General features: G+C 27.7%; 1 protein-coding gene across 5 annotated transcripts in view; it reads right to left on the bottom strand.

Moving 5' to 3' along the window:
* Window positions 1–1,252: 1,252 nt before the first annotated feature.
* The window catches only part of LOC107437940 (USP6 N-terminal-like protein), a 30,376-nt gene continuing 3,759 nt past the window's right edge, over window positions 1,253–27,869 (bottom strand). For all 5 annotated transcript variants that reach the window (XM_016050087.3, XM_016050088.3, XM_016050089.3 and 2 more), the window contains exons 3-14: window positions 26,225–26,375; window positions 24,790–24,832; window positions 22,540–22,620; window positions 20,344–20,451; window positions 16,442–16,551; window positions 15,138–15,186; window positions 13,982–14,047; window positions 11,845–11,899; window positions 9,683–9,843; window positions 9,508–9,607; window positions 5,452–5,720; window positions 1,253–3,171 (exon numbers count right to left, since the gene is read on the bottom strand). In XM_016050087.3, coding sequence (XP_015905573.1) covers window positions 2,656–3,171; window positions 5,452–5,720; window positions 9,508–9,607; window positions 9,683–9,843; window positions 11,845–11,899; window positions 13,982–14,047; window positions 15,138–15,186; window positions 16,442–16,551; window positions 20,344–20,451; window positions 22,540–22,620; window positions 24,790–24,832; window positions 26,225–26,375 — 1,709 coding nt within the window. In that variant the 3' untranslated portion in view covers window positions 1,253–2,655. The remainder of the gene's footprint in view (window positions 3,172–5,451; window positions 5,721–9,507; window positions 9,608–9,682; window positions 9,844–11,844; window positions 11,900–13,981; window positions 14,048–15,137; window positions 15,187–16,441; window positions 16,552–20,343; window positions 20,452–22,539; window positions 22,621–24,789; window positions 24,833–26,224; window positions 26,376–27,869) is intronic.

Below are 27,869 nucleotides of genomic sequence, written 5' to 3'. Positions count from 1 at the left end.
ACTAATTTGTAATTTTTAGAATACTTCTAAAAAAAAGTATTCAAAATATAAATCGATTTGAAACAAATATTTATTTTAAAAATCAGATTTTAAAAACTAATAAATTAACAAGGTGAAGATCATTGTGCTAACGGTCCATTATATGACTAATAGATATTAGAAGAACACAATGTAAGGTTTTGATAAGTGAATAAGAAAGATATTTTGATTTTAGCAGGAAAAAAAAAACAAAACAGATGAATCTTAAACAGGTAGCCAGATTTTTCAACAAAAAATAAGCTCTTTTTAAGCATTCAAAAATTTTTTTTAATCACTTTTAAAAAAAATTCATAATTAAGATCTGTGCAGTAATAAATTTTTTTTCTATTGTTTATAGTTCTAAATTTATAAACATAAAATCAATAAAATTCAAAAACATTTTCAAAAACTTTACATAAATTAACTAGTTTCTAGGATAAAATAACTAGTTTCTGATAAATATTTCAGAGAAAATTTTGAAAATTATGCATTTTTTGTAATTTAGAACGACAATTGATACAACAAAAAGAAAGCTCTTTTTAAAAAATTAAGCATTTTTTTTTTACAAACACCAAATCAATAATAATATCAATTTTTGAGCCTCTTCATTGTTCAGAAAAGATGTTTTACAATGTTGAGACTAACATTAGTGAATGTAAATACATCTGCCACATTTTAAATCCACAACTTTTCATGAATAATTCCAAGAATTTTTCATGACGTACCGAGGTTACTACTTTGTCCGACAAAAACACAACAATAAATTTAAAAAAGCATTGTAATAACATTAATAGAAATGACAGGTATAACTGAAACTGTTATATTCTGCAATTTCATTTTTATAGATTTTAAACTTAAAAAAAAAAGAGTAAATAAAGAGTTGAAGCTATAAAATAGCTGAAAAAAATACAAAAGCAGATAACTAAATACAGTCAGATATATCTAGTTTCTTAAAGCTGTCTTATTTCTTCTTATAAGTAAGTAATATAAAAAGTCTAAACTAGAATTTTAAATTAATAAAATTAAAAAAATAAATATATAAAAGAATTCGGAAATCACAGAAGTTTAAAAGATAATTCACTCTAGAAATGATGTCCTTTCTTTCCTTTTTTGAAAGAACACCATAATTTTTAAAGAGCATGATAAAAACATTTGATATTTTAGTAAAATATGACTTTGAGTGGGGATTCTGTTACAAAATCAGATATTCAAACATCAGAACACTGTGATATTGGGGTGGGGGTAAATTCCATTTTAAAAATTAGATTTCTTGGCGACCTAAATCCATGACCTTCCCTGATTTTTTTTAAAAAATAGTTAAAATTATGACTAATTGTGTACTATTGAAATCATAATTTCCAACAATACTGCAGTTAAGATTTTGAATATAGTGAATCATCATTTATTGCTAGGTCCACAGAGTGTTTTTCACCATACAACTGCATATACATAAATTTATATGAAAACAAATATTGAGAGCTGAGATTACCATATTGATTTTAAAAAATACCAGTTCATGTAGCATACGCTATTTTAAAAACATATCTCGGATAAAATCCTAAATTATTGCCTGCATTCATTTGAAAGGAAGTAAAAACAAAAGTAGAACCAAACAGTCAGAGAATTACATATAAATAAAATAAAAAACAAAATTATAAATAATTTTGTTTAATTATTGCTATAAATATTATAATCATTTACATTGTATTCTTACGTCAGTTTCCCCTCACTGACTGGTTGCTTTAATTTTACAAAGTTTAGTTTATACAAGGTAAAATTAAGTTTTCGTTAAAATAAATTAACAAATATAGTAATCTCCATGAAAATATATTAAAAAACACATAATTTTTCTTTAAATAAGGTTTTGGCTGAAAATTATTCATGAACAATAATGACAAGTTATAAACGTACAATCAAAATTTTTTCAATAACACGGCAATAATTAATGAAATAATATGTAATGAAATTCGATAAAATAATAAGCATGAACTATTGTAATGTATATCATACCCAGAGTTACATGTTGACATGTTTGGAATTAAAATTATTTTAAACAATGCTTTGTAAATAAATTACAAATGTGTAAAAATCACTACAAAAATCAAAATAAAATAGACATAAAAAATACATAACAAAAATATTCCATACGTTCAACTAAGAGTTTTTTGGTAAATAAATATTTATAATTTAAATTTTGATTTATAAACAAACGGTAATGGTAAATAATTTTATCTAAATTTGCAAGAACTCAAAATGAAGGCTATATTACTGTCCATACAAAAAAGAAAAATTACTGTTGATATTACATTTTAGCAGAGGCGATTTCAATGGTGATTTTGATTTGGACAAAAGTATGTGACAAAAATAGTAGTGATATTTGTAAAAAGCTGAAAATAATAATTAACTTATCCAAATCTAAAAATCATACCTCTTAAAATAACGACGAAGCTACAAGCAACATTTCAAAAAAAAATAATTAAATAATCCCTTAATTATTCATCTCAAAATTCAGATTAAATTTTGAAGATCGTTCGAAATTACTACCTTTTTTTCGTAAAATCACTAAAAATTTTAAAGATGTAAAGCGAAGAGTAAGTAATATAGCCTCGGTTGATTGCCTTGCATACAAACAAACAATTAGGCATTTGGAAGATAATCTAGACTGACATGTATTGTGATTTTGTTTGGATCCTGATTTGTTGGGGTGATGTCGCCGTTTGGAGGAGTGCCGTGGCTGGGGGAGTGATCCAACAGCAATGTGGAGGATGAGGGAGCTTTGGAGAAAGACTCGTAAGGTACGTAAACGCGGATCGCTGCATCGGGGGAATGAGTCCTGGGACCTGCAATGTTGTCGTTCATAGACAAGGTCCGCCTGAGTTCTGAGGGTCGTGTAATTGTTTTCTGCTTAGAGCAGATAATATCACCATGCCTAGTCAAGGTGGTGCTAGGGCTGGAAAACCCTGACAGTGCCGACAGATCGGCAACCGACGTTTGGGATGTTTCTGCCAAAGAATTTCTGGAGCTGAGTGGGTCCACAATTGAACTGCCATTGTCCGTTTCAGCAGCTGCTTTGCTGTTCAATGTGGTCATATTTTCAGAGTCTGATTCATCCCTTCTTTTCCAAACAGGAGATGGAACTTTGTCATTAGTCATCTAAAGAAAAAAATTTGAATAAATGAGTATTTTCAAATCAAAATCATTAAGACAGTTATATTTCACATTAAAAGAGTGATGAATCAGACTCTAGAAATTGTCATATTTTTAGAGTCTGATTCATTATATCTCTTATAAATAGGAAATGGACACTTTTGTCATTCATTAGTCACCTAAAATCATAAAAATAAATGAGTGCTTACAAATCAAAATTTTTTAAACCTTCATCAAAAGTTAGCCAATGTAGATAGATAGTATGAGATATGTAGATGCGTTCAACAAAAAAAAAATTCCATAAGAGTATCTGAGAACTTTCTAATTTTAAAAACATCTCAAACTATAAAGCTTCCCTATACAAAACTTTTGATAAATTGATAAATTTGAATCAGTTTCCTATTTACCACAGCTTTTGAAAATCAACTCAAAAAGTGACTTCAACATGTATTAAAGGTATTTCAGAAGATTTTTAAGAAAGGAAACTAAAAAAACGTAACTGAAATAATTTTGGCTTCATAAATCAGATGAATTTACTATATTAATAATCCTATGTATATATATATATATATATATTAAAAGTTAGTGTTCTCAAATTCACTGATAAAAAAGATTTCTGTAATAAGCAAGTACCTTTTTCTTTGCCTCCCTTGAAAAACTTACTTTCAAAGCAAACAAAATTTGCTTTGTAGAAACTGAGTATAATTTCCCTTTTTTTATTAAATTTCTAATTGGTTGGATTAACGTTGTTATAGTGCAGTATATACTAAGGTATCGGAAGACAACAAACTTGGTAATTTTTTAGTGAATTTTTAAAACTTTTTGACGCAATGCAAATTTCTTAATTTAAAACCATTTAGATTCCTAAATAGTAATTGATGCCAAATTAAAAAATGGGAATCTAATTGATGCCAAATTAAGAAATTGCAATGCAAATTTCCTAATGTGTGCCACCAATTAGATTCATAAATATCAAATTTACATCTTTTTATATAAAAAAAACATGAGTAAATTCAAAAAAGTACTAGGCACAGTGTATGGTTTTTTACAAAGCTAAAATATCAATGAAATTAACTTAAATATATATGAAAATATTTATCTGGCCTCCTCTGACCAGTTTTTTTTTAATGAAACTGACAAGAGGGGGGTGGGAGCTTAGGGAACATTTCAGATGCACCAGAGAGACATTATCTTGAGATTTTCAGTTATTTATAAATTACATGGATTCTAAATTTCCAACATAATTTGGGATAACTTTGAATCAATTACCATGTAATATAGTATATTCCTGGGGAAACAGTTTCGACCCACTACTGCGCTATATGTATGGAAACCAAATTACACTCAAAATTTTATTTTGAAATACCATGTATTCCCTGCGGCAGAATTTTTTCGAGCTTTTTGCAACATACCTCTCTAATATTAATATCTTTCTGCAAGACACTTAAAAGTAACAAATATACATGTTATTTATTTAAAATAACAGAAGCACTAACTTCAAAAAATAAATAATTAAAAAAATCACATCAAATAAAATAATTATTTCAATTTAATTTTTTTTACATTATAATATTATGGCGATATTCTCACATTTTGTAGGAAGATAACACACTATTTCCTTTTTTGCATTTTGTAATGCATTGCTTTTTTGCATTGTGTTTTGTAGCAGTAATCACTGAAAAAAAAGAGACAGCGAAATCACTTGAAGCGGACTATTCAAATTGGGTTTCTAAACGCCTGTTTTTATTTTTAGATTCAGTTGTTGCACTAAATAACATCGCATTAAAAATATCAGATTTTAAAAGATATGTGGCAATCAATAGTAATAATTGCATGAAAAAATAGAATGAAAACGTCTACCGAAAAGAAAAACCAATTTTTTTACTTCATTATTCGTTATTTTTCATTATTCTCAAATGAGAATAGAAAAAGCATTTTTTTCTACTCCGATGAGCTAAAAAGGCATGTTTTTAATTTAATTTTGAAGTAAAGATAAAAATCTTTCAAAAATTTCTGCAGAAAAGAAAATCAAAATATTTTACTTCCCAAAGAAAAAATCTTTCTGCAAAGAAATCGGTAACATTCTGCGACAATGTCACCACGGTTCTGCCACGATGCATGTATCCATACAAAACTGTGAGAAATGAATGACAATCAGTTTGAAAATGTTCCAATTCTTTTACTATTAAGTCATTTTTCTGAACTGAATTAATCAATTAATGTTGTGATTGAAGAGAAAATGTCTGAAATTGCTGTTATTGTATCATAGAAAGCGCTGTTTCTTACCAAGTGATTCATTCCCTCTTTTCCGTCATCAGAGATGCCATTGCAGACTTCCCTCTTCTGCTGCAGGAAAGTCTCGATTAATCCGAAAGGTTTTTGGGGTAACTCGTGAGGGGGAGCTCTTCCTGGGTGGTCCAGCTTGTGTTTGTGCAGCTCCTCCATGGAAGCCTGAAGGGCATCTACAGCTGCGTCATCATGATATCCAAAATCTTGCTCGAGCTTCACCTGAAGGAATTCCACCAACTCTTCCATGTTCATCTTCAAAAGTGTCTCTGAAATGTTTACAAAGAATGTTTTACATTTTCTGAAATATTGCATCCTTAAGTGAGTGTTTTGATACAGATTAAAAACAAGACACTGAAAGAATTATGGCACTCCTTTGAAAGCTTATCACACGACATTATAAATATATATATGACACTGTTTGATATTTTAAGAAACTTATTTGATAACCAAATAAAATAAATTTGAAAACATTTGATTAAAACATGTAAAAAAAATCATAAATATTCAAAATGACGTTATTGCTTCAATAAAATGAAAATTGTCAACTTTGGTTAGTACAGACAAAAAGATTTCTGCCACGAAAGTGTATAACAATAAAAGAAGATTTGAAATTAAATCTTTAAAACTTGTTTTGTTTCATTCAATAAAGATTTTAAATGCAATATTAGCAAAAATATAGATTTTTTTTTAGCATACATCCATCCTTAACCAAAATAAAATTTAAAAAATTCAGATTACAGTCAAATTTTTATTGCTTAACTGGAAGGGATAGTTTGAAAATCTTGATAAAAATTCCTATGTTAACATTAAATTTTTTTCCCCATTACTCAAAATTCGATAAGTTAGTTTTTTCAATTATTCAAAGAAACTTTTGATTCAGTGTTTTCACTATAGCGCGAGCACGCGAGAATCTCGTATATTTTTTTCTTTCCTCGCATTAAAAAATTATCACTGCGAGGAATTCGTGCATTCTATAAATCAATTTCAAAATTCGCGAATTTCTCGCATTTTGGAAAAAGCTTCGAATTACGCCATTTAGAATAAAATCCGTTTCACTTTTCTTCCTGGATCTTTCATTATTTTCAACATCTGCCCCGTTATCTAGCTTCCCTATTTACCAGTATTGTTCAGAACCTTTTCGAACAACAGAACACAACCACGGAACCCCTTTCAGAACACATTTCTCTGCAACCACGTGTTTACCGTAGGTAAGGTTTCTTCATGTAAGACGTTCAAATTTTTTATGCACTAATGTAAGATGGACAAATACCTTGTAAAGGCAAAATCTTCTATGATGATGCACCAAAAATATTCAATGCTTTAAAAAATAGAAGACGTTAAAAATGTATTATTATTAAAGAAATGATTTTCTTTTTCAAGAGTTTTTGTGTTTTTTTAGTTTTTTGAAATCTCACTTAACTTTTTGAAATCTCACCCTGTTTTTGAGAAAGGGTGAGAAATTCTCACCCATTTTTTTTCTATGATGAAAACACTGGATTCCTCAAGTCAATTTTTTTAAAGAAAAAAATACTTCCTAATTGTTAAAACTTTCTACATTTAAAAACAATTTCCAGCAAACAGTGCAAATGTAGAATAAAACCAACAGCTTAGGGACAGAATTCATTATTATTATTATTCTGAAAACATTCAAAAAGTAGTAAAAGAGAATATGGTTAAAACATAGATTTTTACACTTCAAAATTCTGTAGATACACAAAGGTTTTATTTCCATTTTTGATGCCACAATAGGAATTACAAATTTCCTAGCTTTTAAAATTTCTTCAACTTATTTTTTTAATCATTCTTAATCAAATTTTGATTAAATTAAACTAATTATTTAACTTTTATCACAATTTATAAAAAGCGAATATAAAATATTTTATTCTTTACTTAACAATCAATGCAACGGTTAACCTTTTATTTCAGTACTAATGTAACACTCATTCATTCACGCGACCAAATCAAAAATAAAAATCCATTTATTACTTTATAACTCTTTATTTCTTACCTCAAAAATGCTTCAGTTACATGGTTATACTAACTCCCATTCTTTTTGGCGATTCATATTCGCCAAATTATGTTCAAATTTATAGTGACTACAGGGCTTTAATTTTGGCCATGTAATCTTTTGACAAATCACCAAACATGGATCTCTTCCCAAGCTAAGAACTATCTGTTGGGAACAATTCAATCACTTTTTAATTAGGCTGGTCATGGGGGATTTAACACCCATGGTCTGTCCATATTAATATCATTATTCAAAATTTAATACTTAACTTAGAAAGTTTCATTATGGATAAAATATAATTTTGTCTCTCCAGCGCTACAAATACTAAATAAAAGTTTCATTATAATTATGATTCTGTTTTCATCTTCAACTGTGATTTTCATCATCCTGTTTTCATCTCAATCTTCATTTAGTCAATTATACTATACAACTCCAGCGTGCCTAATTTCGTCAGTATACTAATAATACATACTGTTGCTTTGAGTGACTGATTCCATTCTGCTCAGATTATAATGATAGATAATTTTTATTTCAAGGTGTAAATTGAAGTTCACTCTCACTTCAGAGATACGAGACACAGAGTTCTGGATAGTCAAAGACTATTAGAAATCATCTTTGACACGTATCATTCTAACACCCCTGTGGCAACCTTTTTCGAGCTTCTGCGACAATTCTCTCTAGTACTAATACCTTTCTGAGAGACATTTTTAATAGTAGCAAATATATATGCTACTAATTTAAAGTAACAGAAACACTTTCTGTTTACAAAAAAGAAAAAGCCTTCATGCATAGAATAGAATAGTATATAAATTTTTTACTTTTAATACTTTTTATAATATCAATCTGAAATTCTAGTTTAAGTCAGTCATTGCAGAATTTTTTTATTCTCAAAAGAAAATAGAAAAAGAAAATCACAAGCGTTTTTTCCATCTCTGATATGCGAGCAAGGCATTCCTTGAATTATAATTCTGCAGAAAGGGGGAAAAAGTTCTACAGAAAAAAAATATTTCAAAAAATTCTGCAGATAAAAGAACCCAAACTTCTTCGCTTCCCAAATAAAAAATATTTCTGCAAGAACCCTGGAATATTCTGCGACAAAGTCACCGCGTCTAACACATGTTATGTTGGAAAATTCTGATTCCTGTTTTATAGTTCGCTAATCTTTAAATAATGGAGTTTTTGAGCAGCAGTGCAAATTTGGAATTGATTCAAAACTTTACTATGTGACAATAACAATTTTTGAAGAATGGCTATCAAAACTTGACTACGAATTTCAACTTGAAATGGGAAATGTTTTACTATTCAATGACAATAATCCAATTTTCCCTAAAATGACTGTGGAGACAAAAATCAGATGTTGCTGGAGTTCTATTGTATGATTGAAGATTGTGATGAAAACAGGACAGTTGAAGATGAAAACTGGATCATAATTAATAAAACTTTTATTTAGTAGTACGTATTTGTAGAGAGGACTTTTAAGTTGTATAAATTTTGCATAATAATATGAATTTGGCTTTTGAATATGCAGGTCATTCAAAAGCCAAATTGAAAAGCAATTGAATTGTTCCCAACAGACATTTAAAAGAGATCGATGGTTGGTGATTTATCGAAAAAATAACATAGCCAAAAATAAAGCCAACCCCCCATAATCAAAAGCAAATCGCCAACAAGACTGTGAGAATTAGTGTAAACCATGTTACTGAAACGGGTAAGAAATTTAAAGATAAAGAGTTATAAATAGATTTTTGTTTTCGATTAGGAGTGACAGTGAATGAATGAGTCAGCATTATAATCGAAATAAAAAGTCAGCCATTACATGGATCGATAAGAACATATAAAATTCATGTTTGCTTTAAATAAAAATTAACTCATTGATTTAATTTAAATATAATTTGATTAAAAAAAATAAGTTCAAGAAATTTTAAGAGTTAGGAAATGACTCAGAATCTGAAACCATAGAAAGTTTAGTCCAAGGTGTAATAAAAAAAACATTAGGATAACTCAAAGCTTATTTATTATATTTTGAATAATTGCATTGTTCTTACTTCTGTGCAGCTTCAAAAGTGTGTACGACATAGCGGTCAAGACTGATTCCCCTTCATAAATATAAATATCCCACAGTCTCAGAGTCAGAGTGAAAGGAACCTTAGAAATCATAAATTTCATTATTATTATAAAAACCTTTTTCTTCATAAAAACATGATGAAGAAAGGAACTTACCCTGTCCAAGAAACATTGAAAGAACCATTTTAATGTATAAAGACTAGTATGAATTTCATATTTATCCAAATGTTTTTTCAGTTTGGAAATGAGGCATGTAAGAATCTTATCATGATGCTCCTGAAAGCGTTGCAGCTTAGGGAATCCTGGGATAAAGAATCCTGAAAGAGTACTTTACTTTCAGATAGATACACACCATTTGGTTTTGTTCTAAAAACATGTTTTTTAAAGATATGTTACAAAATAGCAGAGTTAAAATTCAGCTATCTGAACTTATTGGCTACTTCTGTATCTTTTTTAATGTCTGAAAAAAATATTTATTTACTCAGGGGTCAGTCGAAGGTAGATTTATTACCGTTTAGCGGTACCTTCATAAATTCAACTGGATGAAAATCGGTAGTTTCAAAAAATACTATTAAAAAAGCAAGTTCTCATGCAAACCCCATTCTCATTGCAATCTATGAGAGAAAAAAATAAGCTTTTCCGCTAGCTGTCTTTTACAAAAAGGTAGCACGTGTTTGATCAGATAATGCAATGTGGAAAGCCTAACTGGTCGCTTGCACCAAGCAAAATTTTTTTAGCTGAGTTTTTAAAAATTCTAAACATTCAAACATCATCTTAAACACTATTATAAATTTATTCTAACAGATCTTTATTTTTTATGAAACATTTTTTTCTCTGTGAAACTTTTTTTTCCGTTTGATCTAGTCAAAAATGCTCTCATAATGAAAATAACTTTTAGTGCTAGTAATGCTAAACGCATGTTTTTATTAAATTCAAGTTGAAATTTAATGATGGGCATTGATTTCTATGGATTTTTAAATTTGGATACTATTTTAGGCCCAAAATTTCCAATAGCAAAATTATTATTATTACCATATTTTTATGCTGATTTTTTAATATACTTTTTAATTTTCACAATATATGTCTAAATTTTCACAAAATAGGTACCTCTAAAAAAAAAACCTATGCAGACCCCTGAAAGCATTTGTGAACATTCTACATGCCTTTTTATATTCAAAGGGATAATTATTTGCATCAGGGCAGGCGGAAGAGGTTTCCACTCCCCATGCGAAACAGAAGATGGCGCCCTTAACTTGGAACAATTATAGAAAAAGAATCGGAATTAAAGCAAAAATAATACACTTTTCCCCTTGAATTGTCTCTCTGATGAAGTCATATAACTGTATTATAAAATCTATATCAATCCGAAATTTCAATTTAAGAAACGTATCCATATAAATAACTATTAACAGTTTCAAGGTTAAAAAAGCAAGTCGTTAGTCTAATTCAGAAAATATCATTTCAAGTATTCTAGAATAAACATCAAAATTTTTAATAACTATTTAAAAAATTTAATAACCATTTAAAATATATAAAGTCAAGGAACAAAACATATAAAATATTTTAAGAATGAATCGATGCTTCTCGTTATTAACATAAAATTTACTAAAATCTTGGCAATTATCTAATCTTTACTAATTATATCTTGTCTCAAAATAGCTTTCACAAATTAGAAAGAAAAACTTCCAATAAAATTATATTTAGAAGAAATAGGAGTACTTTCGACATGAAATATTAAGGCCAATAAATTCACATTATAATAGAAGGGCATTTGACACACAAGTTCACATGTACAGTGTCAAAAAAAAAGGATCCATTTTGAAAAAACTTTTGATTTAATTATTAAATTATAACTTATTAGGATTTAATATTAATAGTTTGAAAGGGTGACTTGAAATTTGCTAATCAGTTATTGATGACAATATTTTACCAAATCAGACATAAAAATATACTATTGGAATAAATATATCTTTTTTCAAACCCATTCAGATTTCTAATCCCAGAAATATAGGATGTAGCCGCAATCTGGGAAATAAGGTAGCAAAAGTTTGGTCAGAAGAGCAATTCAAAGTTTGTACCACTTATTGTTAAATTTACTTTTTGCATATTTTGCCATAGTTCAAAAACTTTTAAAAAGAATTTTTTAAAAAATTTGCACACAGTTATACAATTTGTTAATCCAAAGATAATTCCATGCAGAAAAGAAATTAATACTTATTTATCATTTTTTAGTATTTCCCTTAACAATTATAATATTATGAGACTCGTGCATTTCAATAAAAATTGGAAGGTTAGAAGTAGTCATTAGCAAAACTCACCATGCATTGCATGCTTATCATCACTCATAATACGAGACAAAGCCCAGAATGAATCCTGCAAATAAGACAATTTTAATTTATAGGATTAGTAACAGCTTTTATAAGTGCACTTGTTTCCATTACTGCATTGTTTCATAAACTTAAAATTACTATACACTTCAAATTGTGATCTTTTTTACAAAAACTTTATTTTAAAAATTAAACAAAATAAGCTTAGAAAGATTGTATATACCAGTGCCTACCTAGGGTGTGTAGCCAAATCTTTAACAAAAAATAAGCATCTTTTACGTAATTTTTAAGCACTATATACATTAACAAAATGAAAAATAATTTTCAAAGACTTTACATGATCATGATAAAACAACTAGTTTCTGACAAAGAACTCTTTCCTTGATTATATTAGCCATTATAAAATGACCGAGAGATTTTTTGGTTCAATATCAGAGGGTTCAACATCAGACCTGAAATTGAGAATGTCTTGCAAAATGCTGCAGAGTTGCACACAAGAGTGAAAGAATCTGACCAAACCCAGCTCAGTAGACACACACGAGGACTCACAAGTATTTCATCAAACATGTAAAATAATTGGGTTTCATGCACTATGGGCTGAGATACGCTGAAACGGATTGTGGTTGAATAAATTGTGAAGACGTTGGTTGAACAATGTGAAAACTACGCTTTTATATAACATGTGGCAAAAATTGACAAAGTAAAGAAAAGAAATCTCATTTTTAAAAAGGGAAAATTAAGCACTTTTTAAAAACACCCAATAAAAAGGCACCTTTAAGGGCTTTTAATTCAATTAGTACACTTCAATTAGTGAAAAAATACAAAGGATTAGTAAAGCAAACCAGTATGTTAATAATCAATTATTTTACTTAATAGGCTGTCTAAACTAAACTAAACTCAGTGGTGCAACAGCTCATAGAGGGCCAAGGCCTACTGTGCCCATCTCAGTTTTCTTGATATTGAGCTCAGGGGTGCAGGAGCAGATGTTCCGGTCATGTGGTCAGCCTAACGCGTAACCCCCAGTGTTTAGTTCCCAAGCATGCTTGGTACTCATTTATCGACCCACTGAACGGATGGAAGGCTGAGTCAACCTTGCCCGGCCCGAAGATCAAACCAGGGACCTGTGGCACGACACCGTGAAGAGCTGCCGCTAATAGGATGTTTACAAGTGTTTTTTTTTCCAGTAATAAGTAATAACGTATAAATTATAATAACGTTTAATTTTTTAAAAGTAATAACGTATAAAGTCACTTCCAACTTATTTTAGTCATTTATATTATTTAGTCATAGCGATAATTCAGTGAGAGGTGAATCACAAAAAGGCATCTCAAGTTATATTAGAAAAAAAAAGATGAAAAACAGATCAGCAAAACATGAAAATCAAAGATGGAGACATAAATAAAAAGTAAACACATATTATACAACTTTTTAAAATGTCATTACTGTTATTATTTTGAAAAAATTGAAAAAAATATTCAATTAAAATATTAATTTCAGATATTATAAGGTTGTTGTAATAAACAATATAGTATAAAAAATATCAGATTTAAAAATTATGGAGAAATCAATAGTAATAATAGCCAAAAATTCAATAAAATCATTGCCTTAAAAAGTAAATACTGAAATGCACGATTCAAATTTTCCATATTGTTTGAAATATATCGGAATATTTAAAAACCACATGAAAATCAATTTTAATAACTAAAATTGAAACATTACATCGTTTTACGATACTATCAGCGTAAATTAAGCATTTCAAAAAGTGATTATCTAAATTTTCAAATATTATGTGTAAATTTCTGTAGAAAAGAAAAGGAATTTTTTTTTTACATTTGAAAAAAAAAAAAACAAACTCTTTCTGCAAGAACTCTGTAATGCTGTAATGTTCCATGACAATACCGCTGTGTCACTGCAATTCTGCCACGGGAGGTTAAATCAATGATCATTTTCTAAAAGACCATGTGATTTAAATCATGATGTTAATATCATTATGTGATTCTGCTGACCCAGCCAAAAGATAGATTTCACCTCAAAAGAGTTTAAAAATACTCTTTTAGTTAAAACTTAATATACAATAATATATAATACAATAGAGATATACAATAAAAATAAACAGTGTTCAACTCACTTCCTCATTCATATACATGAGTAAAAGAGCTGCTATCTGACTCATGCCTTGACAATAACCTATTTCCTGAAATGAAAACATTTTATAATGAAATAGTTCAATATAAAGTGAAAAATAGAACTCATGGGCTAAACTAAAGGGTACACTGGAACTAAACATTTAACAAATAAGAGTTTTCTATTGAGAATGTATGTTATTACAGGGTATCTGCTACATTTTAGATTTTCAAATTCATGACTTTCAATGACTCATTCCAAGAATTTTTCATGACTTAAGGAAGTTACTATTTTATAATAACATAATAATAACGTAACTGAAATGATAGGCATAACCAAAACTGTTATACTCTGCATCTTCATATTTATAGATTTCAAATTTAGAAAACAGAGTAAAGAAAGAGTTCAAGCAATGAAATAGCTGGAAAAAAATACAAAAGCAAATAATTTTCTTTTCCTGCTTTATACGAGATAGTTAAGATAATTTCCTTGTTCATCGGAAAGGAAAGAAATACTCCGGATTTTTCTGTTCTCATTTCTCAATAAAAAAAATGACTAGCTTGCTTCAGCTAGAATTTTAAACTGATAAAATAAAATTAAAAAAATTCAAAAAATTAATTTATAAAAAACATGATAAAAACATTTCATATTTTAATTTTTTTTATAATTTACATTTTACATTTTTATTAACGATATAATTGTTAGATAATCTTTTAAAATATCAATCCATGAGTGGGTAATAATAGCACCTCTTTCATGAATTTTAAAAAAAATAAGGCTCAAACTCACTAAATAGCTGCTTTTTTTAAAAAAAATAATAATAATAATTTGCTACTCAAAATAGAAAGATAATAAGATAAAAAGTCAGCTTTGGAACAATGAGATGCACTTAAAGTACATAAAAAAGTTTACATTCTATACACTTTTTTAGATACCTTAGTCTCATTAACCTTTAAAAAAGTTGAAATAGTCTTTTTTGGTTAAATGCTCACACAATAATTCTAAAGTGTTTGTTTTATAATATGTGAGTCATAATATATTCTGTGTTATAAAATGTAATCTCTTTTTTTGGAAATCTTTAACTTTTACTCTTCAAAAATATATAGGGAAGTATGGATACTTCTTTTAAATAAAATTATATAAATATAAAGTAATCTTACCATGTTATACACTGAGTAGGCAGCAAGGACATTGAAAAGAGCTTGTTGTCTAGAAAATATCAAAAAATATTTTTGAATTTTATTCATTGATAAAACTAGAATTATGAATAACAATGTTTTAAAAGGTTACACAAAATTACTTAAACAGAGTGTTTTGAATGAATATTTGGTGCTGAAATATGACAATATCATTTAATGACATAAATACCGATGATTCCACTGTTGTTGTTGGCGTAGGCCAACACTGGACGGAAAGGGGTGCAATTGTTTTTGTTTTCCAATGACCCCATCTATGGCCAAGAATTTGACTTCTGCCGCAGACGTTCATAGGGAGGACATCCCGTTTAGAGGTTATACGTCCCTTCATTCATCCGCAGATCATAATTTTGACCTGAACCAGAGAATAAAAATTCTCCAATTCAGTACCCCCAGAGGTATAACTTGTCATAGGAACATAGAGTTCATTGTGTTCAATCTATTATTGCTCAACATGGATCACCTACTACTGTAACATCTATGTATTATTGTTCACAATTATTCTATTTATTGATTGAATATTTCAAAAAAAGAAGAATCAAGGCTTTTAACTGGGAATAATCAAACAGCTACATCCAGGAAAAGCAACTATGTAGTGTGATTCTCAGAATTATTCTAATTTCCCTTTTCTAACATTAATAACAAAGGAAAATAACTTTTTTATGTATATATATTTAAACTAAACTAAAGTCAGTGACGCAACAACCCATAAAGGGCTAAGGTCAACTGTTCCCACCTCAGTTTTCTTGACCTCGGGCTCTGGGGTGCAAGAGCAAACGTTCCGGTTAGGTGGTATATATATATTTAAAGTATATATTATAAATATTTTCTAAAATGAATCAGTTGGAACTTTTTATTTCTTCATCAATGGAGAATGACACGCAACAGGGGATGCATAACTTATTTTTGTGTCACTCTCTATAATTTGTGTGCATTTCATGGGTTATAGCATGTACGTGGAATCACTGAATACAAATAGATATGTGTGAACTAAATTTTGCTTCGCAGTAAAAGTCCCTTATTTATCAAATACCCTAGTGATATTTCAAATTTGGTTTTTATTTTTAAATATTACCAGAGGTAATTTTGCAACATAATTTTCATAAATAATAATAACATTGTTTAATATATACAATTGTATTCTACTTAAAGTAAGAAATTGTTATGATAATTTTGATTAATTTAAGTTGGATGAGCAATTTTATCTTGTTCTTATTATTAACTTGTAATACAGTATGGTTAAACAAATGTGCAAGAAATATACTTACTTAACACTGTATCTTTCTCTGAACATTATATGATTCCTATAAGTTCGATTTACATCCAAATCAATTTGTTTAATATCAGGAGAAAGGAATTTGGCTTTTTCTCTCATTTCCTGTAATCAATATTTTGGGATTGAATTTCTTAATTACGAAAATTTAAATTAGCATATTTCACAAAGAAAATAACTTTAAAAAAAAATTAATATCTCGTTTTTATGTGAAATTGCAAAAACTTAATATTAATAAAATTTTTTAGTTTACTAAAAAGAAAAATTATGCTCCAATCATAATTTTAAACTTTTTTCGAGTTTAAAAAATACTTTTTTTAAAATGTATTTATTTATTTGGTAATGATGATGAAAATTATATATTTTAAAAGATTCTCTCAAAAACAGTAAATACTCGTTATCATTTTATTGGGAAAACTAAAGATAATTAAAAGCTTGTTTAATACTTTTAACTTTTCANGCAATGCATTTTCCCCACCCCCCTCGTAAATCAAGCAGAAAACGAAATCAGCATGCCACACCCTTGAATTTGATTGACGGCCTAAAGGAAAAAATAAAACATTCCTCCCTTGCCTGCCTTCAAGGTCACGGAGGAAATGACGTTTCTCTGGGTAAACGGGGAAAAAAATCTTCCCCTTCCTTACATTTTTCTCTACTCAACTTCGAGGATGAGTCCAATTTCCGCTTTTTTCGTTCTAGTTTAAAATGGCGGGAAATTCGAGCAAAATTTTTCCCGGTTTTCTGGTTTCCCGGTTTTCTGGTTTCCCGGTTTTCTGGATACCGGATAAATGGTTCTCTACTGTATCTCGTTTTTATGTGAAATTGCAAAAACTTAATATTAATTCAATTTTTTAGTTTACTAACAAGAAAAATTACGCTCCAATCATAATTTTAAACTTTTTTCGAGTTTAAAAAATACTTTTTTCAAAATTTATTTATTTATTTGGTAATGATGATGAAAATTATATATTTTAAAAGATTCTCTCAAAAACAGTAAATACTCGTTATCATTTTATTGGGAAAACTAAATAAAGATAATTAAAAACTTGTTTAATACTTTTAACTTTTTACCACGCTTGGTGGAAAAATTAGTGCCTCTTAACAATTCGCACTCCTTCTCAGTAACTAATTTAGAAAAGAGAAAACTAAACTCATAATGTTGAAAAATCTATAAAATAAAAAAAAGTCACACTCATATATTTATTTTAATTTACACATCCACAGAAGAATTCCCTACCAACAAAAAAAGGGCAAGGTGCTTCTCACTGAAAAGGGCACTTTGACTTTTGAAAGAGCACTTGACTTTTTTCACTTAACATCCTTAAAATTTATCAAAATGCATTATATTATGAAATAACTGAATTTTATCCTCAACAATTTTTAAATTACCCTCTCATAATATTTCATGAGCATGTTTCAAAAAGTAATTTGTTTTTCATCATCAAAATATGAGAAAAATTTTTAGTTTATAAAAATAATAAAAGGTATATGCTAAAGGGCAATCTCTCTGCAAAAAAATTTTTTTTTAAAGTAAACTAACAAAAAATGATTAATTGATAAATTGCTTAAAAACGTCTTTCTATAATTTAAAATGAAAATTATGAAAAAATGAACATTTAAAGATGCATTTAAAAAAAAAGTATTTATTTGAAAAATAGTTTTAAAATTTAAAACCACTTAAAAAATTTACTAATCCCCCACCCCCCAAAAAGAATATCTGTAACATTATATTTTAACAAATAGTCATTTCAATTATTCTTCAGGTTTTTCTCATAATGAGGCATTTTTTGAAACTTTTGTTTAACGAAAGTTTTCATAAGTAAAGTATGTTTACAATAAAAACAAACCCAATTGCATACAAGGTTTTATTTATACTTTTGATTGCTTCAATAATAAAAAAAAAATATTTGAACAAAGGGACTTTTTTATCATAATAATATTACGTCAGGCCAATAGCACATATATTAAAAACCTTTAAATATTGTTCCAAATACTATATCCTTTTGTAGTTAGTTACAACCACTTCATAACAAATGTAGTTACCAGCGACTAATTTTTATATGCAATGATTACAAATTAATTTTAAAATGTAGTCACTACTTTTATTCAACGAATTTTGCTGGAGAGTATTAAATTTATTTTTAAAAAAGTTAAAAATAAATAGATACTATGTTAACAAAAGCCAATTTATCAAACAAGCTGATTTTTTTCAACATTTTTTGATAATGAATGAAGAAATGTGAGAAAATTATAAAATATTTGTATGAATGCACAGTGTGCCAAAAAAAGGACCATACTGAATAACTTTTGATCTAATAATTAATCCGATTTTCACATTCAAGTACTCAATCTTAATGGCTGAAGGGGGTATCCTCAAATATGCTAATTAAAAAGTGCAGACGATATTTTAAGTTACAAAATCAGACACAAAAATTCACTTTATCCAGGGAAAATTGTGAGCCCAACTCAAAAATCCTGAAAATTTTTTGAGTAAAATCACTAATGTCGCATTTCAAAAAATTAATGTCTTTATATGATACTTTCACAACATGAAATTCTAAATAAATTATATGCAGCATAATTTAAATTTATATTTATATATAAGTTTACTTTTATCTCTATTCACATTTATTACTCTACCAGAAAAAAATATTTACAAATGAAAGAGATGCCAAGCATAAATTTTAGTTCTTATACTTTTAAATAAAATATACTACCCGAATTATACATAAAAGAGATCGATGATTCCTTGAAACTTCTGTGCTTTGGATTCCCAGAAATTTTTGGATCTCGGTCAGTGAATACGGAAATCCGGATTTCTTTACGGAGCACAATTATTTCTGATTTATTTGAATAAACATACCTTTTTTTCCCCAACTGATTCGGATTTTTGATCCCCAAAATACTGAGGGTAGTCGCAATCTGGGAAATATTGTTCCCATAGTTTTGCCAGAAGAATGAAGTTTGGATCCCTTAATGGTAATTTTAACTTTTTGCGCAGCATTAGTGATAGTTTTGGAATGTAAATAGTTTTCAAGTGAGTGTAAGATCTTTATTTGAAATGAGGATGCTGTGATTTTGTCGTTGAGTTAATAAATCCTCCCTTTTATTAAACATAATAGAATTTTATTGAGTAGAAAAGAATTTAGTATTAATAGTAATAATTAGAATTAATAGCAGAGTTTTCTTAATTATTTAATTCAAAGTCCTTTGAGTTTAACTTGAAGTTTTTTTACATCCTCTGACAGAATTTTTTGAGCTATCTGTGACAAAACTTATATCACTAATATCTTTATGAAAGATTCTTTTAATAATAACAAACATATATGTTACTCATTTAAAATAACACATACGCTGTGTTTACAAAAAAAATAATGACAATAATAATTTTCTTAATTGAACATGTAATATTTTTTTATTCCAATATTATGAGTGATATTCTCAAATTTTGTTGGAGGACGGAAACGCACATTTACTTCTTTGCATATTGTAAATAATTATCACAAAAAAAAAAATTTTTATTAAATATCATAAGATCCGTAGTAATTACCAAAAAAAAAGAAAAGAGATCTATGACGAAATCTAATAAATCGGACTCCTCAAACACCGTGAAAATCAATATCAATAAGTGCCAAAAATGCAATTGAAACATTACATAGATTTAAGATACTATTGATGAAAATTAAGCGCATCAAAAAGTGATTATTTAAATGCATGATTCAAATTACGTGTAAATTTCTGTAAAAAAAAATTTAATTTCTTAGTTTTCAGAAGAAAATTTTTCTGCATGAGCTCTGTAAAGTTCTGTGACAATCCCGCCGTGTCGCTGAGATTCTGCCACGGAGGTGTTGCATATTTTTAACATTGAGCATACAAAAAAACCAAGAGAGTACTAACAATATATTTTCCTTCTTGTTCTTTCTTCACTTGCATGACATTCAGCATTCTGCACCATACTTCACCTCGCACAGCATTTGGTATACCTTTATACATACGTCTCTTAAACTGCAAATAGAACATTTAAATCAAATGATTTTATACAGTGATACTGTTTATTCATTTTAATAAGTTAATACATTTAAAACGATAAAAATACACAAGTACTCGGTAAGTAATAAATAACTACACTACAAATGCTCATAACTGCCCACATGGATAGGAAAAAATCCAGTAGATTTTAGAAATAACACAAATTTTATGATAATTGTTGCATTGGGAATTTTAGGGACTTTTAATAGTCATCAAAGTAGAAAAACTGCAATATTTTCCAGTTAAGATAAACATTAAACATGCTTGAAATGTTATCTATTATGTTTACTCATAATTTCAAATATTAATAGGCATTTAATTCATCAAAGATCGTTAACATATTCTTTTTAATTAATTTAGAATGAAAGTTCTGAATAAAAATGAACTTAAAAGAAAAAAAAGTTTTAAACTGGTCTCTGGAAACGAGAGGCTCGCTTCATTATGTACTAGTAATACTTATTTAAATATTCTAGTAAGCAAGAAAGAATCTAAACAAAAATTATATTTCAATAATGATATTTTTTACAAAACCTACTCAATTTTAGGGAATTTTCAAAAATGAACAAAAATCAGGAGAATTTTAATTAAAACAGTAGACCAGAAGAAACTGGCAAAATCCAGTAGTCAACTGATAAATCCAGTAGAGTTGGCAGCTATAAACACTAAATGTGCAACTACATTACATGAATATGTTATATCACACCGTTTCTGAAAAATCCCGTCATTCACTTTTAAAAAAAATTATGTGTGCAAGTTTTTTTATAATTTTCGAAAGATTCTTTAGCTATCACATAATACTTAAAATATTATACAGAATCATTTCAGTTATTTTATCACTAAGCACTTCAATAAACATTTTAAAAGGTGAAGAAATAATTAAAATAGTCTTTTCTAAAACCATTTCTTTTATTAATGCTTTGAATGAAAATCAAATAATCAGTTTTTTTCCCAATGAATTCCAATAATTAAAAAAAATTAGTGCTCAGAACACTGATGTTTCTATAAAAATTATCATATTTGCAAAAGTCATGACTAAATAAGTCCTGACTAAATATGCAACCTTCACTCAAAAAAGTTGTGCATCTAAGCAAAATTGTCGACATTGATTTTGTTCTTAACAGAAAGTAGAAAAGTGCCAATCAAATCATTAGAACATATAGTTTGTCTGAAATAAGTACTCCCCTAGCTGTTTGTCTGCACCCGTGGAGGTGACTATGGTAACAAGATATAACAAGTAAGGGTGTGGGGTCATTGTTTAGTACAGGTTTCAGACAGGACAGGAAGTGAAAGATTTCTGCGGTCTGTTGTGATAGCCCTAGAGTGAAGAGAAACTACCCGCCCTGAAATGCGCTATTCTGGTTTCCATAGACGGCCTCAGACTTTGTGGCAGGGGGGAATTCTTACCATAAACAAACTATATATAACCCTTCAATGATTTAACTTGTTTAATATTATGATTAAAAAATAACAGTGGTTAACACACAACTAGAAGATCTCCAGTTTTATCTTATCTCATGTTAATTTTTAATTTTAATTTCTCAATGTTGAAAAATGGGTTATTTTTATACATAAAGTATAGATATTTAAAAAAAAATTTTATTAATTTTAAATGAAATTACTTCAATTACAGTAGATGAATAATATTTTTTTAAAAGAAATTAAAATGCTTTTAATCTGTCAACATTATAACTAATTTTAAAAAAATAAAAATTTTATTACAAATAACTAAAAAGATTCTTCATATTTTTTTCTAACTTCACTTTAATAAAACTTCCCACTTTATTTATTTATTTGAATAACAAATAAAGTATTTTTTGCCTTTCAAAATAAAAATAATTATAATTTATGTAATTCAGAAATATTTTTTTGTCAATTTTCAGTTATATTACAAAAGAAAAACAAGCATTTTTCTTAAGGAAAAAACTTGTAATTATTATTATTTTTTTTTTTCAAAAATATATTTAAGCATAAAAAATTTGAACTAATAAATAATTTTTCATTTTTTAAAAAATTCATGCATTTGAAATAAAAAATTTATCATTTTATAATTCAACTTTAACTTACCTTTTCTCCACCATAATATTTGTCCCAATTTTTTAACATTTTCAGCCACTTGTTAAGCCTTTCACTCTCAATTTCCCTCACCTACAAATAAAAGTAAAAAGATAATACAACAAAAAGAGATAAACATTGGGGGGGAAAAAACTTTAAAATTAATAATATTACAGAAGTTTTAAGTAACAAATTATTTCACTTTTATACTGGACAAATAAAAATAGTTAACCTCATCTATCCTCACGCTCCCCCTCCCCCCCCCAAAAAAAACATGCTTTGTAGGAATGCCGGGGAGAAATGAATTTATGATTTTGATAGAATAATGAGACTATTGTGGAATAATAAATAAAATATTCCACACATAGGAATTATATTACTGATAAACTATATACTATTATATACCATATATTACTAAGAAACTAAATGCAAACACAATAGTTCAGGAAATCAAGGATTGTAACTGGAAAAATTGACAGGCAATTTTATTTTTTGTATATTAATGTTTTTTGGGTTCTGATGTGCATTTTGCAACTTAACTTTTTCCAGGAAATATATTTTTTTCCAGAAAAATTTTCAAAATCTAGTTTCTTGCACAAAATTTTTCCTTAATTGAAATTTTTTTTATTTAAATTTTTTGTATATTGTTTTTTGAGTTCTGAACTTGAATCCACATTTTGCAACTAAAAAATTTCCGAAAAAAAAAAAGGAAAAAATTGTCAAAATCTGGTGTTTTGCATAGATTTTATCTTCAGTTAAAAAATTATATTTTTTTGACAGCATATCTGAAAATTATAGAAAATTTGCTACAAAATTTGAACCTATAATTTGACTAAAAGGTAATAAATCAAAGAATTATGAGCATGAACAAATTACTATAGCACTGAAATGATGCCTGTCTTAGTACTTAAACCATAATTAATAGAGGCTTGAAATTTTATAGAAATATTTTTAATTATTTTTTATATAATTTTAATCGATTAATTAAATCTAATAATTTCATAGAAAATTTTATAGAATATTTTATTTAGATCTCTAGCAATAAATGAAAAAAATAATTCTTAGTGCGGAAGGGAGTTCCCCCCCCCCAAAACCATAATTTTTTCTTTCCTAAATTCATAATTTCCAGGGTGTCAGAAAAACCTCACTCCTTCAATTATTATTCAATTTAACTTTAGAAAAACAAGAGTCTTCAATTGAGGAAACTTATTAAAATCAATTACTAATTACAATCACTAAAATCTCCCAAAACTCACTATTTTTTGTCTGTCTTTTTTCATTTTTATATGATTTTTTCCAATATTTTTAAACTTCTACAATATAACAAAAATAACTTTAAAATAATAAGGATCCCAGTGGCAGAATTTTTTCTTGCTTTCTGAGACAAACTTCCCCAGCATTAATATTTTTCTTTAAGTTACTTTTAATTATAACAATTACTAATTCAAAGTAACAGAAATGAGTTTTCAATCGCAAAAGTAATATTTTTTTAAATTCTAATATTATAGGCACTTTCTCGCATTTTGAAGGTGAAAAAATGCTCTCATTATTTTCTCTTTTGAATTTTGTGAATCATTACAAAAATTAAAATTCATAAATGAATTAAAGGATAATAAATTGAATTTGCACATAAATTAAAAATTGTAAAATCTATGTAGCAATTCCAAAATAAAGATCGACGCCAAAATCACACGATTAGGACTCTTTAAAAAAGAGATACTCAAATAAGTGCGTGCAAAACATGGTGTTCCTTAAAGAAGAAAGAAAGAACATCATTTCTAGAGTGAACTATCTTTTAAACTTTTGCGATTTCTGAGTTTCTCATTTTATATTATTAATTTTAAATTCCAGTTGAAGCCAGTTATTACGAACTTTTTTTTTAATTCCCAAATAAAAATAGAAAAATCACAATTATTTTTTTTCTCTCTGATGAGCATGATCTTTGGAGAAAAAAAAATATTTTTCTTCGAAAAATTATGCAGAAAGAAAAACCAAAATGTTTCCCTTTCCAAAAGATAAATCTTTCTGAAAAATCTCTAGCGTTCTGCAACAATGTAGTCGTAATTCTGCCATGGGGATAATGATTAACAATAATAATAAAATAGGCTGAATAAAAGTATGCAACCTAAACTAATCAGTGGAAAAAATTCTAAAGATTTTTTTTATTAAAAACTAAATAAAAACTTTCGATTTATTTAAAATACAATGTAAGACCTTTTAATAAATAAGTTATTACGCTAAGTATGTTCAAAAAATGATTACCTTTGTTTCATGGGCTGTTAGTTTCTCAGGAAGACGATGATCGCTGAAAGGAAATCAGCATACTTTCATTAGCTAATATAAAATTACTTGTTTTTTTTAAAAATGATACAAAATTTAATCTCTGTGTTAAACACTCTATATTTTAGAGAAAAAAAATTCCCTGACTTCTAGATACACCAGGTAAATTTCAATGAAAATCCAGACCCTATTTTATACACACCATTGTGCTATGTATGGATATATATANGTGTAAAACGAGCAAATCATGATTCTTTTTTAAATCATTGTTATTTTCTAAAATCATTAAAATTGTATAATTAAATATCAACCTTATTAATTATAAACTTTAAATTATCCGGTATAATATTATTACCATGTGCACATCCATTTTCGGGCCAATCCTAGGTATCTAACATATTAAACGCTCTTCAGTATTGCAGTAAGAATGTGCCATAAGAGATCACTTTATTTACGCTTCTGTTTTCATATTTTGTAATCTGCCAATCGTATTACAAAAATATTTTAAATCAATCTTGAAAGATTCTGGTACGTTAAGTTCATCTGAATTCGCTCCTCGCCTTACAGATTTCCTTTCGTGTTTTGTTATATATTTCCTTTATTTATTATGTTTCTTTATTTTTTTGCTTGATTTGTTTTATTTCATACATAGTTTTTTATTACTGTGTTCTATTTTTGTTTCATAAAATTTTTTTGAGTGCTCCTCACACTATTATATTGAAATATTTAGCTTTGGCTACATTGATACAATATTAGAAAGCACTTTTTTTTGTGGATATAATCGTGAGCTGATGAAGAGGTAATATCTTTTTTCTTTATTTTGTTTTCTGGTTATAAGTTTAATACATTTTTTTCTTCCTTTTTTTAAGATATATTTAAAAAAATTTTAATGTTTTTTAAAAATATTTATATTTTTATAATTTTTCTTCTTCTCTTTTAATTAATCTTTATTATTTTCCATGTTTTCTTAATATGCAAGCTTTTATATATAGATAGATAGATAAATACATGTGATAAACAAGACAAAACAACCTCTGTGTGAATCCGATAGATGACACTCTTAGATGTCTTAATAAAACTATTAGAACTATTTCGATGGGAAAGATAAATGTAAAGGAAAACCTAGATGGTTAAAGTTTGAGTCTTCGTGACTTGTGTTTCAAAAAAGTTGTAAGTGCTTAACTAACCTGTGTGGTTTGAGAATGAGTCTGTGTGACTCATGATTCAATGTTAAAGCTTTGTTAATTATTAAAGGATAAGTGTGATCGTTATCGATTTTGAGTGACTTAATCAATGGTCATCAACATTGTCTTACATACATACACACTACCCTACAATAATGGAAGGAACAGTTTGTATCATCTGCAAGAGTTATTAATTAATATTGGATGTAAAAATAAATTTGAAAATAACAAACTGTAAAAATCCATATCTGTCAGTCACGTGATAAACTTCAAAGCCTGGATCTTCCCATGGATAGATATGGGAATTATCACAACGTCCCAATTCATATTTCGTAACTATGGTGGCTCTCTCATCATCATATGCTTCAGACAGGTAATATCTGCCTATCAATAAGAATTAACATTTTTAAAACAATACATGAACAAATTGTCGAAAAGATATGCATTTATATAACAAAAAAAGTATGTCATTAATATTATGCAAAAATTGCACTGTTTTTTCAATTCAAAGAATATAACTATAAGTCAACAATAACCAAACATGTTTTTTCTGATAACAGTTCTTTTCTCCTCAATAAAATCTATAATTTAATTTATTTTATCTACTTTCAATTTACAGGGTGCATAACCAGATTTTTCAACAAAAAATAAGCACAGGGTATCTGCCACATTTAGGGATTTTCAAATTCCAGACTTTCTATGATTTATTTTAAGAATTTTTCATGACTTGACAATGTGACTATTTTCTCCGACAAAAACACAACATCTTCATATTTATAGACTTTAAAGCAATAAAATAGCTTAAAAAAATAAAAAAACAAATTTTTTTCCTTCTTTTTTTTCTGCAGAATTATATATACTGAAGATACTTTTCTAGTTCATCAGAAAGGTAAGAAATATTCCCGATTTTTCTGTTCTCATTTCGGAATTAAAAAGATTTGCCAATGACTGGCTTGCTTCAGCTGGAATTTTAAATTGATGAAATTAAAATAATAAACAGCAAAAATTCTGAAATCACAAAAGTTTAAAAGATAATTTGCTCTAGAAACAATATTTTTTCTTTCAGTTTTTGAAAGAATATCATATTTTTTAAAGAGCATGATAAAAATATTTTATATTTTAATAAAATATAGCTGCGAGTGGGATTTTGTTACAAATTCAGATATTCGGAACACCATGAAATTGGGGGGGGGGGAAACTNAAATGGGGGGGGGGGGGTAAATTAAATTTTAAAAATTAGATTTTTTAGCGACCTAAATCCCTGACTTTCCATGATTTTTATAAAAGAAATAGTTAAAATCATGACATTTCACGACAATTTTTGCTCAATACGGAAATTTATGATTTTCCATGATTTCTCATGATTTTCCAATTGCGCAGATACCCTGTAAGCACCTTTTAAGTACTTTTTAAGCATTCAAAAAATATTTTTAACCACTTTCTAAAAAAATCATGATAAGGATCTGTGCAGTAATAGAAATTATTTTTTTATATCATTTAAAGTTCTTAATTTATAAACATAAAATCAATAAAATTCAGAAACATTTTCAAAAACTTTGCATAATCATGAGAAACTAGTTATAATTTCTAATAAATGTTGCAGAGAAAATTGTAAAAAATCTTGCATTTTTTTTTGTAATATAAAATGACAAGCAATATGGTAAGGAAAAAATCTCTTTTTAAAAGATAGAAAATTAAGCCCTTTTTACAAACCCCAAATAAAAAAAGCACCTTTAAGGGCTTTTAAAAAACATAAATCAAAAATAAACACTTTTTAAAAATGCTATGGCCTATGCACCCTAATTTGCACATAAACTATTTCATAGCCAGATTTGATGCAGTTCCAAACACGAAAATTTTGCATAAAACCTAATTTTA

Source organism: Parasteatoda tepidariorum, chromosome 3, assembly GCF_043381705.1.
Source record: "Parasteatoda tepidariorum isolate YZ-2023 chromosome 3, CAS_Ptep_4.0, whole genome shotgun sequence".
Classification (NCBI taxonomy): Eukaryota; Metazoa; Arthropoda; class Arachnida; order Araneae; family Theridiidae; genus Parasteatoda; species Parasteatoda tepidariorum.
Note: the sequence above shows the minus strand (reverse complement) of the source record. Positions and strands in the feature narration are given on the sequence as shown.